We start from the raw sequence: 16,133 nt of genomic DNA on the forward strand, positions 1-16,133 counted from the left end.
TGTGTAAAACATACTTTTTATGGTACTTTCTTGTGATATACATGCATAGTCACATCTTTGTGTAATTTAGAAACTAGGATAACAAATGATTAGTCAAGGATAATTTTTAAAAATGGTAATAATTACATGTAACATCAGACTGCGCTAACTTCTAGTTTTCAGATAAGCATCTGATTTATTACTGTGGAATCATTTAATTTCGCGGGGGCCAATTTTCGTGGATTGTGGATTTTTTGCTTATTTGTGGGGATGTAATTTCGTGGATGTGTCAGTTTTCAGTTTGAGTAGGTAAGCTAAATCTTTAATATTGTTTTCATTGAGGATGTAAATTTGTGGGCAAGGGGTATCCACGAATACCAAGAAAATTTAGCCACCACGAATTCTAATGATTCCACAGAATGGTTTTTTTTCAAATTCCTTAGAAGGCCGGATGAGGAAGTTCACAATATCGAAACATCTTTAAAATTGTTGGATAAAGAATATGGGCTACCAGTATTAATAAGATTTGTATTTTTTGACAATGCCTCTAACAGTTAAAATGAGAAAAGAGGGATAAAAAAATTTCTTAACATAATCGGGGGAACAGTGTAACTAAAACATGCATGTCGCATTATATATAGAATATAAACCTTTATTGAAAAAAGGCTTCATTTAGAGATATGAATATACAGAGTAATCATTGAAAGCTAGCTGATGACATGGCGAATTTTTGCAGTTTTCTTAAGAATGACATTGGTTGTGTTAACAATGATGAGTAGATAAAAATTACTGTTTTAAAAGTACAATTAACGTCTTGGAAAAAAATCGAGAGCTTACTTTTTAAGTTAAAGATCTTAAGAATGTACAGAATTATCAATTTTCGGTCTCGCCAAAAGAAGTCAAGGTGAGTGTATGCTTTACCATCGGCGTTTGCGTCCGGATCAATATTTTGGGACAGGTCCCACATGCAAGTTACTACAGTTCCTAACTTCACTACACTTGCATGGACGGCGCATCTAAGAATATTTATGGACTTAAGAAACTGGGATGCTGAATCTAGGCTATGAAGTTTAGATTCTGGAGATCAAGGTTTTTGGAGTTGGTTAAAGTTTTTCACCTTTGATTGCCATAATTATTTAAGATTTTGTTCGTTCTGTCTTCTTCAAATTTAAATGGATGATACATCAAGTGGCGTTTTTGCACTTGACTTTCACTTTGTTATATGTTTACCATCATAAATTTTTTGAAGTTATTATACTTTGAAAAACAGTTATCAGTTACAGGTTAATGGGAGAGAAAGACATACAGACAGACAAACAAACATACTCTTCATCAAAAATATACATAAAACGGCTACATAAATACGTCTACATGTAATTCGTATAAAGTGACAATTCAGAAACACAAAAATACATATTTTAATTGCTACCTGAAACAACTCATATAATTAAGAAACACAATAATACATATTTTAATTGCTACCTGAAACAGCCCATATACTGTATTGTTTTCTAAAATCATTCATATTCTAAATATTAGCAAAAATTAACAGCAAAATTTCAATCAGAAATTTGTCAGAAATCACTTTATATAAAGTAAAAGGTCGTTATTTTTAAGTTTTTAATTTACATTGAAAAAAATGTAGTGTTTTACACTAGTCTTTAAGAATTGTGTTTACATCTTTATTATTATACATGTATTTACCAAACGTATGCTAGTTTTATCAAACGCAAATTTAAAGGAACATTGAATTTTGTTAGAAACAGCTCTTCAATTCTATTCGTCAGGAAAATTCCGTAAACAAATGTTCTGTTGTTTCTATCTCAATTTTACATAAGTTGCAAAGAAAATAATATGTAAGCCTAATTTAAATAAGATAATAACCTTATAAGATTTGATTGTTGGAACCAACCTATGCAGTATTTGATAGTGTTTTCATTGAATGGAGGTTCTAAAATGCTTATCCAGTTAAATTATTTTGTATCGTAGCATTTTGTTCTCCACTGTATTAATAAAGTAGCTTTTTTTCCCCTTTTAATATGTTGTACATACCAATTTAATCTCATTCTTCATTTATCATTCGACTTCCTTGATGAGTGTAATTATTAATATATATCATATGATGCAATTCCTATGACAATGCATCATAGTTTTTTTAAAAATAATATTGTATCACAAAATATAGTGGAACTATTATAAAACTGAAAAGCAAAATTGAAGCTTATCATGTACAGGTAAAATGGAATCTTTCTGATGCGTGATTAACATCAAGACACAATGATAAAGCAATCAGACTTATTAAAATGTGTATTACCTTTTATCCTTGTTATCCATTTCAGCACTGAATTCAATTTCTACCTATTTATACAAGTATAACATAATATAGTTATCGCTTTATAAACCGCGAAGCAATGCTGAATTATTCTAAGGAATAAAGGTGCGCACGGAGCCAGAAATCCGTTTCCTACAGATCGGGCACTTTTGGAGAGCCGAAGCACACTGCACACAACAACACAGGTGTCCACAGGGCTGGAAAACGACCCCCACCTCGGCATTTAGACAGATCTTACAAGTCTTCTGCTCTTTTAATTGGCGGTTTTCTTCCTCCAAACCTATAAAAAGAAAGTCACTGACAGAACTATACATATACTGTTATATCCTAGGCCCACTATTGTATATATCATTTTAAATGTAATCAGCCACAATGCTGTTGAATAAATACCATTTGTTGCGAGCCAAATATTGCGAGTTTTTTTGTAAGCCTTGTTGAAACCCACGGTTCATAATAACAGTGTTTCGGAGCATTAGAAAATGTTAAATATGAATACCCAGAGCACATAGTGTAGACGCCGTAAGAAGATTCCCGATTGAAAAAAAAATCATTATATTGGAAATATTTGACATTTATTTTTGTAATTTAGATGTTGACCTTAATTATATCTAAAATTTATCAGAAAATCAGATTTTTCTTATAGAAGTGTTTTGTAGCTTTCAAGAATGCTAACATAATTTATCTTGCGTGTAAGGGGCAGAAATATAGCCACCATACAAATCATAAACACGACATATTATGGTTTCTTATGTTAAAAAAGCATTTTTTTGTTGATGTACTATTTAATACTGAAATAAATCTGTGTTTAAAAAGACAATTTAAGCAATTTGTAAAAAATGCTATTGGTATTTTATTTTATGTATTATCATTGTATGTGTATATATTTGCATATGTTCTGCTAACATTCTTTTCCCAGGATAGCTAATAATTGTAAATGGGAAAATATATGATTATTCATAAAACTTGAAATAAAAAAAAAAGGATTATAAGGAACAATATACAGGAAAGATACAAATTGGATGCGAATAAATCTTTAAATAAAGTTAATTCACTGGACAGCAAAGTTTTTAATGCGTTCTATTATCCCACCTGTTTTATTATCGAGTTGGCTGAAACGATCCTGTATAGTACGAATAAATTGATTCCCCTTAACTATGCGGACAAAAGGACAGTAGGGGAACCAACGAGCATGTTGCACCCAAGGTACCCCGTTAGATGTCCAGTTCTTCAATCGTCCATTACAGTAGAAGCAAATAACTTCATCTTCATATCCTGAACAAAAGCAAATACCAAATGTATATGAAAAATCATGGAATGATAAATAATAAAATCTTTAATTACCCGAGAAGGACACTTTGCTATTAATGATTACTAAATAGTTTCTTGTAAAGTATCTGTTTTTAAACACACTAGATATTTTCTAACTTATAGGGGAAAAAATCCGAACACATGTTATATAATTATAAAATCTTAATATTGCTAAACTTTGAATTGTGTTCCTAAAAGAACAGTTATAGAAATCTGTTTAAATTTGTTAACTGCTGACAGGTCATCGAAACGTTGTTTTTAATGAGAACTGATCTCAGTTACCTGCGTAAAAGAATCCGGCTTCTGCTAGTTGTTGTGGAGTTTGATGTTTGAACTGAGGCCAGTTGTTGAAAGAAATAATCCTGATACTTTCTATTGCATAGTTTGTGTGATGTGGTCTTTCCGATGTGTTGTTACCTACAGCCATCGTGTGGTTCATACACTGATTGTGTAAACCACCTGCTACGTTTACGTCAATACAGTTTGTCGACTGGACGTGGACGTTCCCAATATTAACTTCGATCGTAGAAAACATATTGCTGTCCACAAAATATATGTATATTTTAAATTACTTAACCATTGGTAAAAAAGAAAAACTTGATGCAAGGACAAATTATGAGCTATAGTTCTGTAGTTGTGTAGCTGCAAATGTGAATATCATTATGTAGAAATATTTTATGTACACCCAGGATTAACATTACCATATTGTATTACAAAGGGTCTTGGATCAAAATGTCAGAAAAATCTTGATTAATGAGTTTTTACTAGTATACAAGCACGAACAAAAATTGCTCGGAGGTGATTGTCAAAATGTTTTTTTCCCTTTTTATGGATTCTAATAAAAATTGGAGAAGCCTGAAACAATTATTGAATAAAAGAATATTCCAAAATATGTAATGCTACATACACAAGTAAGTGGTCTGCGTACCCTGTCCAGGCATATAATTAGAGATTAAAAATTTAACCATCTACTTACTAAATGTTGGTAGGCCTCAAGGTAATGATAAAATAATTCAAAGAATGTATACTTATTTTGCATTTTATTGTAACTACTATCTTGGGCTATTTTCACTCTTTTGTAATCAAAAAAGGATAAAGTATAACAATATTTACAATATTTTAAATATGTACCAAGCAATAGACTACATGGAAATTGGTTATTTCAATTTTCCAAGATTTTTTTTCCTTTTTCTTTTTTAAAGGAGGGGGAGGGGGGTATATCACAAAGCATAGGTTATGACAATTTTGACACTTTAAAAAAATTGGTGAAATACTCGAACACATTATAGTCTTTATGATTGAATTGTAATTTATGGAGATGGAAACTATGTTGTGCATCAGATTCAAGAAAAACAAACATTTATCCATTTTTTAATTTCTCAAAATTTTAGGGAATATTCTAAAAGATGATATCTGCTACAAAATAGCTTACATAAAATGTTATTATTGAGCTTTTTTGTAAACAATGAAATTTCAATAGTTTTTCTTAACGTCATAAACGTCATAATTATGACATCCACTTAAATATTTCAAAAAAAGCTTTAAAATTATTTTTTTAAAAAGGTATCAGCATTTTATTTTCCTTTTATAAGGGGGAAGGGGGATGTAAGGTCAGAATATTGTGGAAAACCATGCAGCTCAAAATACTTGACAATGCAGCATCTCAATATCGCCACATTAAGCTATAAATACACTTTACTATAACCCCATTGCACATCTCACTCAGTTTATTTCTCTTGAAATACTGGAATGTTATCACCTATTTCACTTTATTGATAAACGAAGAGATGGTAGGGGAACTTTACTCGACCATCCGGATACAAAAGATTTAAGCTCTTCTAAGGGCTTTGTTTCTGTATGATCAGTATGGTATCATAACAGTTTTAGTTTATATTTTTATTATGACGACCTAGTTACCAAGTTATTACTTCCTGATCTGAATCTGTGTACTTGTTTATCTAGCAGCCTTTACAAATTACTAAAATTGAAATTGAATGTTTTATACAGACTAACTGTTTACTAATCACATGACTATAACACTTTGTGCATTTTATTTAACTTCTTTTACATAAAACAAAAACAAAAACAAGAGAGAGAGCTCCAAGTACGCTAGGACATTATTTATGATAATGATAAATACATTAATATTCAATGGTTTCATGAATTCATCTGTTTTGTATAACAATGAACGTGAAACTTATAATTATTGATAGAAAGATAAAGTTTTACCTTCAATACCCACAAGTTCCAAACGATCTACGCTTCGATTACCCTGATATTTTTTAAAGAGTTAGAACCAATGAAATATCTTTAACTTTGCTTCATATCTACTAAGGTTGACCTATTTTATTCTCAGTTGAGAAAATTATTCATATACGCTGTTGAAGCTGTATTTTAAACTACATGTACTGTTACGAATGTTTAAGATCGACCAGGCTTGAGTGTAAAATATTTTTATGAACATACATCCTTAAGATTTTTCAGTATCAATTGTTGACTACATTTATATAGCTAAAGATATCACAAAAAACAAAACAAAACAAAACACAATTATACATTGTGTTGACACCGTCATCAAAAGTGCAATGGAACTAGGCTTACTAATTAAGATAACAAACATTAATAATTATTCAGGAAAGTCTTGGATTGTAATTACAGTATGTTGTTTTTAAACATACTTTAGAAAGTAAATCAAAATACGTTTGCATTTCATCACTTTTTGTTTTAAAAAGCGCGATGGATACATTTTTTGATATTAGGCCAAAACGGAAACCTTAACGTGTTTAAATATATGTAACAGTGTAGATACGATATCTGTGTGGTATTTCATGGTCTGTTAGCTTTTTAAATGACTACTCAATGAATTTTTCATTTACCTGATAAAAAAAAATGCTTGAACTTGCTGACTGTCTACCGACGTTTGTTTGGCTGTTAAAGTCAATAGATAGCAATGCATAACCTACTATTTATGGACTTTGATATCAAAAGAATTGTTTGCATTTTCTATCATGTTACAATACATTATTGTCATACAACAAAATCCATACAAATAGTCGCTAAAAGAAATCCACAAGAACAAGAACAAAGAATCAATAAGAATATTTTCACGATTGGGTGTTAGTTGTAACCGATTTAATTTTTGTGATAGAAGTACAGTAATACCTAGTTTTACAGTATGAATACACAAAAGCTCACCTACAGATGTGTGCAATATGTAGTCATAGTTAATTGTATAACTTAAAAACAGAGGAAGTCGATCAAACGGAATATTGGTCCTCTAAACTTTCACAGAATATGATAATAACAAATTGCCATGACAAAATTATTGGGGGAAATAGGTCCTATGAACGTTTCTTACTGCGTTAAAAAGCAAGAGAACTCAGAGAGTTGTGCTATAAGCTTAGTGTCGGTGGATTAAAAATGTGACAGTTCACACCTTTAAATAACCATAGCGCTTTAAGAAAATCAAAGAAATTGAAAATTGAACAAATATCAAGAAATGGAAACTTAATTAAGTTGCATTGTCATTCCTTAATTGATAAAACTGAATTTAAAAAAAAAAAATAAGACCGAAAGATTGTATTTGCTGACAAGGTCGTATCGACCATAGAACTTAGAAAAAGATGATTTTAAACGAGACTGTTGATAGTCCTGTTTTATCAACTTGTTTGTCAGTAGCTTGCCTTGCCTTAGAAGCTGTCCATCGGAAGAGCATGCCCCTGCGCATTGAACTAACTGAGAGATAAAAACACCAAATGCAGGTGATGAAGGTATATTGCTACATAAGTAAGGAAAGTTGACTATAGAAAAAATTAAAGTCAACACGTTTATCATAAAGTTTTATTGTTAGGTTACCATCATTGTCTGTTAAAATTGAGGGATTAAGCAAGTTAGAATAAACTGATAAGCTAAAAAAAATCAGAAAAAATTAACTAAAAGTTTCCAGACAAATGACTGGTGCAATTTAATTTACAATCGGTATCATCGTCTGAATAAATGCGCCATTATGTCGAACAAAAGGCCGTCGAAAGTACAGCGAACAAATAGCGCCGAAACTGAAACCCTTACTTTTGAAGTCTTTAATGAATTTAAATCTATTTCGACAACTGAACAAGGACGAAGGAATCCAAAGCTCCTGTTATTATAATGGGAAGGTCTTGGCGGTAGATGAACAAGGAGTGCAACATAAATTTGACAATTTAGATTCAGCTGAAAAAAAAACTAGAGGTCGGAAGTGGCGGGTTGCTGTAATTCGACCGGGATCGAAGTTCTGCTGAGGCTCTGTTGAATGTTGTCCTGACATTGAAGGAGAATCCAGGGGCCCTCAATGTGTCCTCATCACATGACCTGGGAGCCATGGATATCCCTCCAGATATCCCACCAGAGATCCCTCAAGATACCCCTAGATATCTCTCCACCCCCTCCTGACCCTTCACCTTCCAGGACCAATCAACGTACTCCTAACTCGGGTATTTACATTAACATGTCATACACGGAAATACTTCTATTTTATTTCTTACTACAATGATGTACATGTATTGATTTAGTATTCATTTTATCCTTAGGCTTGTTTCTTTAAAAGTATTTTTAAGCATGCAACATATAGTGGCATACATGTATTTGAATGTGATGGAGTGTCCAACATTTTCTGGCTAAATAAATTGCAATAAGATAAATTAAAAATTGATTATGTTCCCATGTAATTATAGTATGTCAGATTGAGCTTATGCGGTCTTGCAAATAAAATGTTGAATCAAGATTTAAACCGATTTTAGTTTTAATTTTTTTTGGTTTGATATTATGTGAGTTAGAAGTTTGATGCAATGATGGTTGTTGTTGTCTTTACAGGAGGAACGTCATCTAACAATACAGTATAACCCGGTCCCAAAAGTAAAAATATTGCATTCTAATTGCTAGGGCTCTCGAGCGCTAGCAACTACGTTTGTCTTTTTCACTGGAATACGCATGCTCGACTCCATAGTAGGGGATTCTGGGAAATCTGTACTACTGTAGATAAACTGTACCATTTGAATTTCGTTTTATCATCTTCACATGAAGTTTTTGTTTTATTGTAAATGTCAAAAAGTAACAGTAGCTTAGGTCTTATAATGCAAAGTTATTTTTAATATATAATAAATTATAGATAGCTTTATCCTAAATTCCTTCAAGTTCGGAAAACAACTTGGGATATGTTTTCCGAGCTTGCTTGAAAGGCCAGAGAAGATACGATTGCTACAAAACAGTACCGATGGTTCTTGAAAATTTTCATCTTGAAATTGATATTACAGTAGATACATAATAATTAAGGCACAGTCACTGAGCTATGCCATTGCCAATGTGAAGCCCACTCTAGATTCACAATTCTAAATTGAGACTCCACTCCACCACAATTCCAGTACACCACTGTGCCTCCTATTGTTATTTAGTCGATTCAGAAATTTAAACCTATGTTTTAGAAATCTGCTTCTGTGTTTTATGATGGCTACAGCACTAGTTCACCAATCTTTTTAAAAGATAAACTTGTTGCATTCAATATCATCCACTCAGCTGTACTTGTCAAAAAAGCACATGTTCCCAACAACCAATCATTTTTTTTCAAAACACCACCAATCATACTTCAGAGTAAGATCCCAAAGTTATGTATTTTAAACATTTGTAGAAATTAGATTCATTTCCTAAATGTATGTGGATGTGTCTATCATATGATCTGTATGTGAATCTGTCAATCTGTGTGTTTAATGAAAAGTTTGATGTAAAGTTTGCCTCTTAATAGATCTAATGTAACCTTGTATAAATATATATATAGATCAGATGTAACTGTCTATTTATATATCTAACGTACCTTTGTCTATTTATTGATCTGGAGGAGGAGAACCGGCTGTTACGTGAGCAGAAGACGTGCAAGATATGTCTTGACGCTGAGGTGGGAGTGGTGTTTCTGCCCTGTGGACACCTGTGCTGCTGTGTGATGTGTGCCCCCGCCGTCCGGCAGTGTCCGATCTGTAGGGCCGAGATCCGTGGCACCGTCAGAACATTTATCCCGTAGGAAATCCTAACGCTGATTTTATCCATGGATATTTTTATTCTAATGTTAATGTTTGCAAATATGCAGTCACTTTAGTTTGTTGAAAAGGACTTTTATTATAATCATATGATTATTGTTTTATTTGTTTTCCTTATTAAATCAACCTTTAAATCTATTTATATTGTCAAGTTTATATTTTATAAACATGAATCAGAATATAACACTTCATACTTTTGTACAAAATATTATGTATTTTGTTCACTAAGTTCAAGTTAGCTTTTCCTAATTAAGGAGTTAATTAAATTTCTACATATAGGAGTTAACATAACTTGGGGTAATTTATACTTATAGACAAGAAAGCATAAACCACCCAAAGAGAAATAATTATTCACTGATAATCTGGTGTATAAGTCTGTAATAAATTGACCATTAAAAACCAAAGTTCACAAAATATCTTTGATAATAAATATTAGTATATTGTTCCAGGCCCATGTGTAGATTATTAAAATAAAGCGAGGCACCGAGGTAGGTGGTTCAGGGAACCGCTTACTTAACAAAAAATGTGAGTATGATAAACATTTACCCCGATACCAGCACAAGAACAAGTATATTAAACCTTTGCATTGGTTACACCTGATAACACACCTCGTGTTAAACTCATTAAACTCGTGCTTAATGTGTAGTACTCCCTATGTTGCCTTCTGTTTGTTATTATTACTTTCATTATGGTGTATTTTTCTAATGGTTGTGAAAATTCATCAAATCGAATTTTTTGAAAATGTGAATTATCTGACGTCAGATCTGAGATCTGAGATAGTCTGTATAGAGAGATACTAGTACATTTTAGACTTGCAATGTGCTAGTTACCGGTATAAGCTTGAATCATATTTCGAATTTTTAACTTGAAACCTCTTGATGTCTATCTACATGTATCTAGGTCTTTCTAGCTCAAATGTTTCCACGTTTTTTTTACGTACCATACAATGAACACGTATCAGAAATAAATTAGTTTACATTGAATTATTTAACGAATTTTCAGTTATTTATCCTATATGACACAATTAAAAAAAAAGAAGACATTTTTAAATCGCTTCTCGGTGACGACCAAATGTTATGACAAAACAAAATCCGTTTTTCACATCTACCTGAATGAGCTATTATTATCATACATCAGAGTACAACAGGTATGACCTCTTTCATAATGGTGGGTCCTTGTTAACTTTTGGTGATCGAATGGCTAGCACTCCTACCCCTATATGGTATATATCATATATATTGTATTGTGTACAGTAGTGTTAAAATATTAATTTTTGTGTTAACCTCCGAGCGACTTTGTGGTTCTCAGTAACCTATTGTCAGACTATCTCCATCCATTCGTGATATAGGATAGCTGCTACCATACCCTCATGCGCCAAAAGTATGTCTTTTTTTTGCCATCCCTTTATATTTGATTTAGAACAAGACTTGTTTTGTAAAGGATTTTTTGGTGTTATTTTCTGTAAGAATTTAAAGAAGCCGCGAAAAACCATACTTTGGATTGTTATTATTAAATCTCAAGAACAGAAGATTGGGAAGATATATAAATGAAATGACAAAACAGCTCAACCAAAGTCTTTTCAAAATCGGTCAAAGGATTTCCTTTATAACATTTTTTTGAAAAAAATGTTGGTTTACATTGATATATATCGTCAAAAGAAAAACATCTACATATTTTTGGCACCTGTGTGTAAAAAATTCTGTAGACCAGTGTTTATTATTTTTTTAGTGAACGCCTTTCACAACCGCCACTGCAGCTCCAACAAACGGTCTGCAGTAGTGATTCACAATCAAAGAACAACGGAAACAACGAAAACGACATGCTAGTTTAAGGATTGCACGTCACATAATTACAAAGGATTCTTCAGCACTGGTTTATCCAAACAAAATTCAAACAACTACATTCTAAAGTTATATCAGCGAGATTTGACAAACAATACATGATGAATAAAACAAACTACAATGTAGAATCAATAACAAACATGCTTGTTGTCAGTTTGTCTGTCATCGCTTCAGGTGGACACATGGGCAGAATATGGACAAAAAAGTACAAGTATATACTAGTAATAAAAGGATAATATGTGTCCAAATATTTCTCTTTATGATTGTGTAACAATTTGAAATTTAAAAATTTCCGCTTCCAAACGCTTTCAGCTTTTAATTCGCAAAAGTGCTAAATTTTGTAGACAATAATATTTTCTTGTCTACGTTGCTAAGTTCAATGTACCTGATATGTAAAGATTTGTCAAGACCTTATACTGGCCTGATTGTTTAGCTTTTTTTTTTAAATTGTATAATAAACTACATATAAAATACTGCTCTCACGATTTTCAGAGTATATCATTACCAGTAGTTACTGAATTTTGAATCTTAGAAATTAAACGTTTCATACAAAAAAATACAAATTTTAAAAGCAAAATAAAATTCAAAATTAGGGGTGTGGATTAAAGGATAATTGCAAATCAGTTAAACATGTCAGTTTCTCAATTTATTGACCGACACATTTTGTTCTTCCATCAGATAAAAGATTTATATGTACTAGTACATCTATCTTAAAAAAAGTACTTACGCGGAAAGATAGACAATTGGAAGAATTGTGGGCTTGCTGAAAATTCTGCATATCTCCTTAGTTTAAGATTTCGCGCCTTGATTTGTTTTGTTGTTTGATTGCTTTGTTTACTCCTTCTTTTTTTTATTAAATAGCACACCTCAATTTCTGAAAATAGATTTCAGCACGTTCAATAAGGCGATATTCCAACATTTTTCGTAAAGCTAAATACAAGTAGGTCATTAAATTGCTATTTCACTCTTACGTGGAAATAGGGAAGTAATATAAGATTTTCAAAACCACAGTGCGTGACCTTTTTTAAAAATCAAACTATCTTTCATTTTGTCGCTCAAATTCGATGACATAATATTTAGTTAAAACTTAAGCCAACTCTCAAAGTTTCAACAGAGGCTATTGTATTGAAGGTTTGAAAAAGGAAGTTTAGATCTTCATGGTCGCATAATCTAAGGTATGTTTACTTTCACAATGATTCAAGATTGGTAAGGTAAGGTGTGCCACATAACAATTTAAAGTATTGTTTGGTATGAATTATGTATCTTAAACTGCTGAGTTGTAACCTTTTTAATAAAGTATAAACAATCGACACTTCTGTCGGCGTACATCCCACTATATTCAGTTCTAAACAAAGGGATAGAGTAAATGTAGCATATTCTGATGTTATTCATTAATTCTGAATAGGGTGTATCCATGCAAAACGGTCATGCTCATGTTTGTCTGCCTATCGTTAACATTTAAAGTCGTCCGTTGCCCTCATTCAGTTGTTTTACATACAAATGACATTCAAATCAAAAGAAGAACATGTGTGAGTAGAATTAATCTATTGTGTTGTTTTTTGTTTTTGTTTTTTGTTTTTTTTTTTGGTTTTTTTTTTGCCTTCTATGCTTAATATGTATAATTATAGAGGGACGGATCACATTCGTCGCTGTTTCCAAGTAAAATATAAATATGAGATATGTTTTGTTTTAATAAGCAATTTTATTACAATTTAAGCCAAATCAATTTCATGACAGTTTTTCAAGCGCACAAATATCACTTACACCATATCTTTTTTTTTAAGTATAAATGAAGCAGAAAATATTCTAAAATATTACTCTCGTCACTACATATTTTCTAGCACTGTAGAAGGAGCCTTTTCTTGAAAATATCTCTCATAAATATTTCAATTTCCTGACAATTTCTATTTCGATATCATTGTATAGAAAGATTCAGTTGAAGTTTGTCTGCCTTTACCAAAAATTATAATTTAAGTTTCCTCAACATTAAATTAACTTGTAATTTCCCCTTTTCACAGTACATTTAAAAAAATGACATCAACACCGTGTCGTCCGCGTACAGCATAATCATGTTTCTTAGATAACAATTTAGTTTTTGTTCATTTTTTTCAGACAGGATTCTCAGTCCTTTTCAGTCATTTTCACTAACATTTACACTGTTTACACAATTTTATTTAAACGTTGCATGACAAGATGCAAATAGAAACAAACCGTTTTATTTACAAGCACATACTTGATAATTTCTGCTTACAGTTTTGTTTAGAAAAATCAATACCAAAGATATACAAAAAATATATGTCTAAAATGAGGTTGTCATCACATAGGCAGCTTCTAGAAACAGGACGACATAAAAATATACCAAGAGACAAAAGATTTTGTAAAACTTGTATTACAGACATTGAAGACGAATATCATATTATACTTGTATGTCCAGTGTATTTCGCATTACGACCAAAGCTTATAAAAAAGTATTACTGGTGTAAAGTTAACGATATCAAAGAATTGTGTAATTTAGGAAAATTCATTTACAAAGCCCCCACACTCAGAATGGTTTGAACTACATTGTGCCATTTGCTGATTTAAACTGTTATTACTATCAATATATGAATAATATTTATGTGTTAATTTTGTGTGTATTTTTCAGTAACCCGTATGTCATTCTGCAAATACAAATAATTCTGTTAACATATGAGTTTGTACGCAAGAGACAAGATTTGTAAGGACTGACTGTCCATTTTTGCCGATATTTTTGTATTGTTCACCATTATATTAAGTGCTATAAGACGTATGTCTTTTGCAATAATGAAATTGAATTGAATTGTTTGTGTACGAAACAGGAAATGCTTATAATGAGCAATATTAATAATGACTGAGTTTGATTAACTAAATTTAATTATAAAATAAAATTATTAATATGCCTACAGATGGGTACTTCATCTAATAAAAGTTATGGTTATCCGAATATTGCTCATGTTTATTGAATTTGAATGATCAATGTTTAAATACTTTGTATTAATTTTCATTAATATACATTTTAATGTTCTTTACTCAATTGACTTTTACATCGAAAAAAGAGAGAACTAGAAGAAAGAAAGAGAGACACAGTAAACGTTACAGATATTCAACATAAATCTCCTGTCACCTTGAGACATACATTCTGGTAGGTCGCCCTCAGATCAATGTAATAAATACAATGTATATATCTATATAAATGTTGGAGGGTAAAAAGATATTTTTCAGTGTTAATGCAAGTAAGCATGTCACTCTATGATTTTTAAAAAAATTCAATGTTGGACATAGTTTTTGGAATTTAGAACTGCTTTTTGTAAGTTTACATAATGTACAATGGTTATGAAGTATCAAGCGCGTCACTGCACGACTTTAAAACTTTTCAAAGTTTACATTATATTACTTTTTTTTTCTTTTTTAAGGAGGCTGGTGGTGACGAATTAGGAATCGGATCGTTTTAAATTTTAAGGTTTGGTCTCTTAAGCTATAAACTATTATTTAAGGAATGAATTAAATATTTGTTTGTTTTATACGATATAAAATGGTTTGGGACAGTTTACGCTTTATAAACCGCGAAGCGGTTTATAATAAAACGTAAACTGTTTCAAACCATTTTATATCGTATAAAACAAATAAATATTTAATTCATTGCTTATAATTTAATTTTTCTACTCTTCATTGTAGATAAACACGGTCATTTGACCTTTAAAATGACGTAAAATTGTACAAAATTCAAACGTAACGTCAGGCGTATTGATACGATTTTCACGTTAGTATTACTATGACGTAGGCAACATTCTTTATACGATATAAAATATTTTTTTTAGCCAATCAGAAAGCGCGTTACAACCAGAATTTAATTATTTAGCTTTAAAAAAGTCCATTCATCTTACCATATAACTTTGGGCACATATTCTTATGTATAGCTGCTCTACTTTTAAAGAAGATCAATACAGTCTAAAATGGACATGACCATCGCTAAAGATATTTAAGAAAAAAATTTGATTAATGAAATACTTATTAATCATTTACAGATATAATGTAATGTGTTTACCCATAGTAACTTATGATATTGAGGGAACTTTCTGGATAAATGATACCAAACAAAAAATATAGCCTTTAAGAAATGCATTACCAGGCTAGGTTAAGTGTTACCTATGTCATAAATACTTTAGATAATCAAGAAGAAGTTGGTCACGTTGTCTCTCAAATACAGTCACCAATGGACCCAAGAATTCAGGAATATTTAGAGGGGCTTGTACCTAAAGATGAACGTAAGAGAGTTTCTTATTCATCTACTTTAAATTATTTTTCTTAAGATCAATGGCACATTTAGTAAAGAGCGAAAAATATACAAATGCAAGTAATTAGCATTTGATATATCAACATGAAAAGACGTAAATTAATCTCTTACAAAAAATATTTTTTTAAGTAAACTGAACCTTACGGTTTGATGTCTTAAAATAACAATTTTATTTATGTTACCTGTCGATATTTGTTGTATTTTCAACAGGTGATATACAAGTCTTGGGTGAATCGCAGAATGACGTGGATAAATTGGAGAACTATTTAAAAATGTATATAATGCAAGGTAACCAAGGT

General features: G+C 31.3%; 1 protein-coding gene and 1 long non-coding RNA gene across 2 annotated transcripts; one reads left to right on the forward strand and one right to left on the reverse strand.

Moving 5' to 3' along the window:
- Positions 1-1,381: 1,381 nt before the first annotated feature.
- LOC128186209 (baculoviral IAP repeat-containing protein 7-like) lies at positions 1,382-5,980 on the reverse strand. The gene is made up of 4 exons (XM_052855996.1): positions 5,849-5,980; positions 3,902-4,158; positions 3,401-3,583; positions 1,382-2,591 (listed from the first exon to the last, which is right to left on the reverse strand). Exons 2-4 carry the CDS (start codon positions 4,152-4,154, stop codon positions 2,404-2,406), a joined length of 624 nt encoding a protein of 207 aa, XP_052711956.1. The 5' UTR covers positions 4,155-4,158; positions 5,849-5,980; the 3' UTR covers positions 1,382-2,403.
- Positions 5,981-12,546: 6,566 nt separating this feature from the next.
- Positions 12,547-16,133, forward strand: LOC128186224 (uncharacterized). The gene is made up of 5 exons (XR_008243907.1): positions 12,547-12,697; positions 14,597-14,682; positions 14,954-15,000; positions 15,707-15,805; positions 16,045-16,133. It is a non-coding gene; the product is annotated as an uncharacterized LOC128186224 (long non-coding RNA).

The sequence above is a fragment of the Crassostrea angulata genome, chromosome 5 (genome assembly GCF_025612915.1).
Source record: "Crassostrea angulata isolate pt1a10 chromosome 5, ASM2561291v2, whole genome shotgun sequence".
Taxonomy (NCBI): domain Eukaryota; kingdom Metazoa; phylum Mollusca; class Bivalvia; order Ostreida; family Ostreidae; genus Magallana; species Magallana angulata.

What these genes read in the sequence shown, in the direction of transcription:
- LOC128186209 (XM_052855996.1), bottom strand. Translation starts at nt 4,154, where the DNA reads ATGTTTTCTACGATCGAAGTTAATATTGGGAACGTCCACGTCCAGTCG. An exon ending in AGCCGGATTCTTTTACGCAG is followed by an intron (nt 3,584 to 3,901) that starts GTAACTGAGATC and finishes GCTTTTGTTCAG; the next exon opens with GATATGAAGATGAAGTTATT. An exon ending in CCAACTCGATAATAAAACAG is followed by an intron (nt 2,592 to 3,400) that starts GTGGGATAATAG and finishes TTCTTTTTATAG; the next exon opens with GTTTGGAGGAAGAAAACCGC.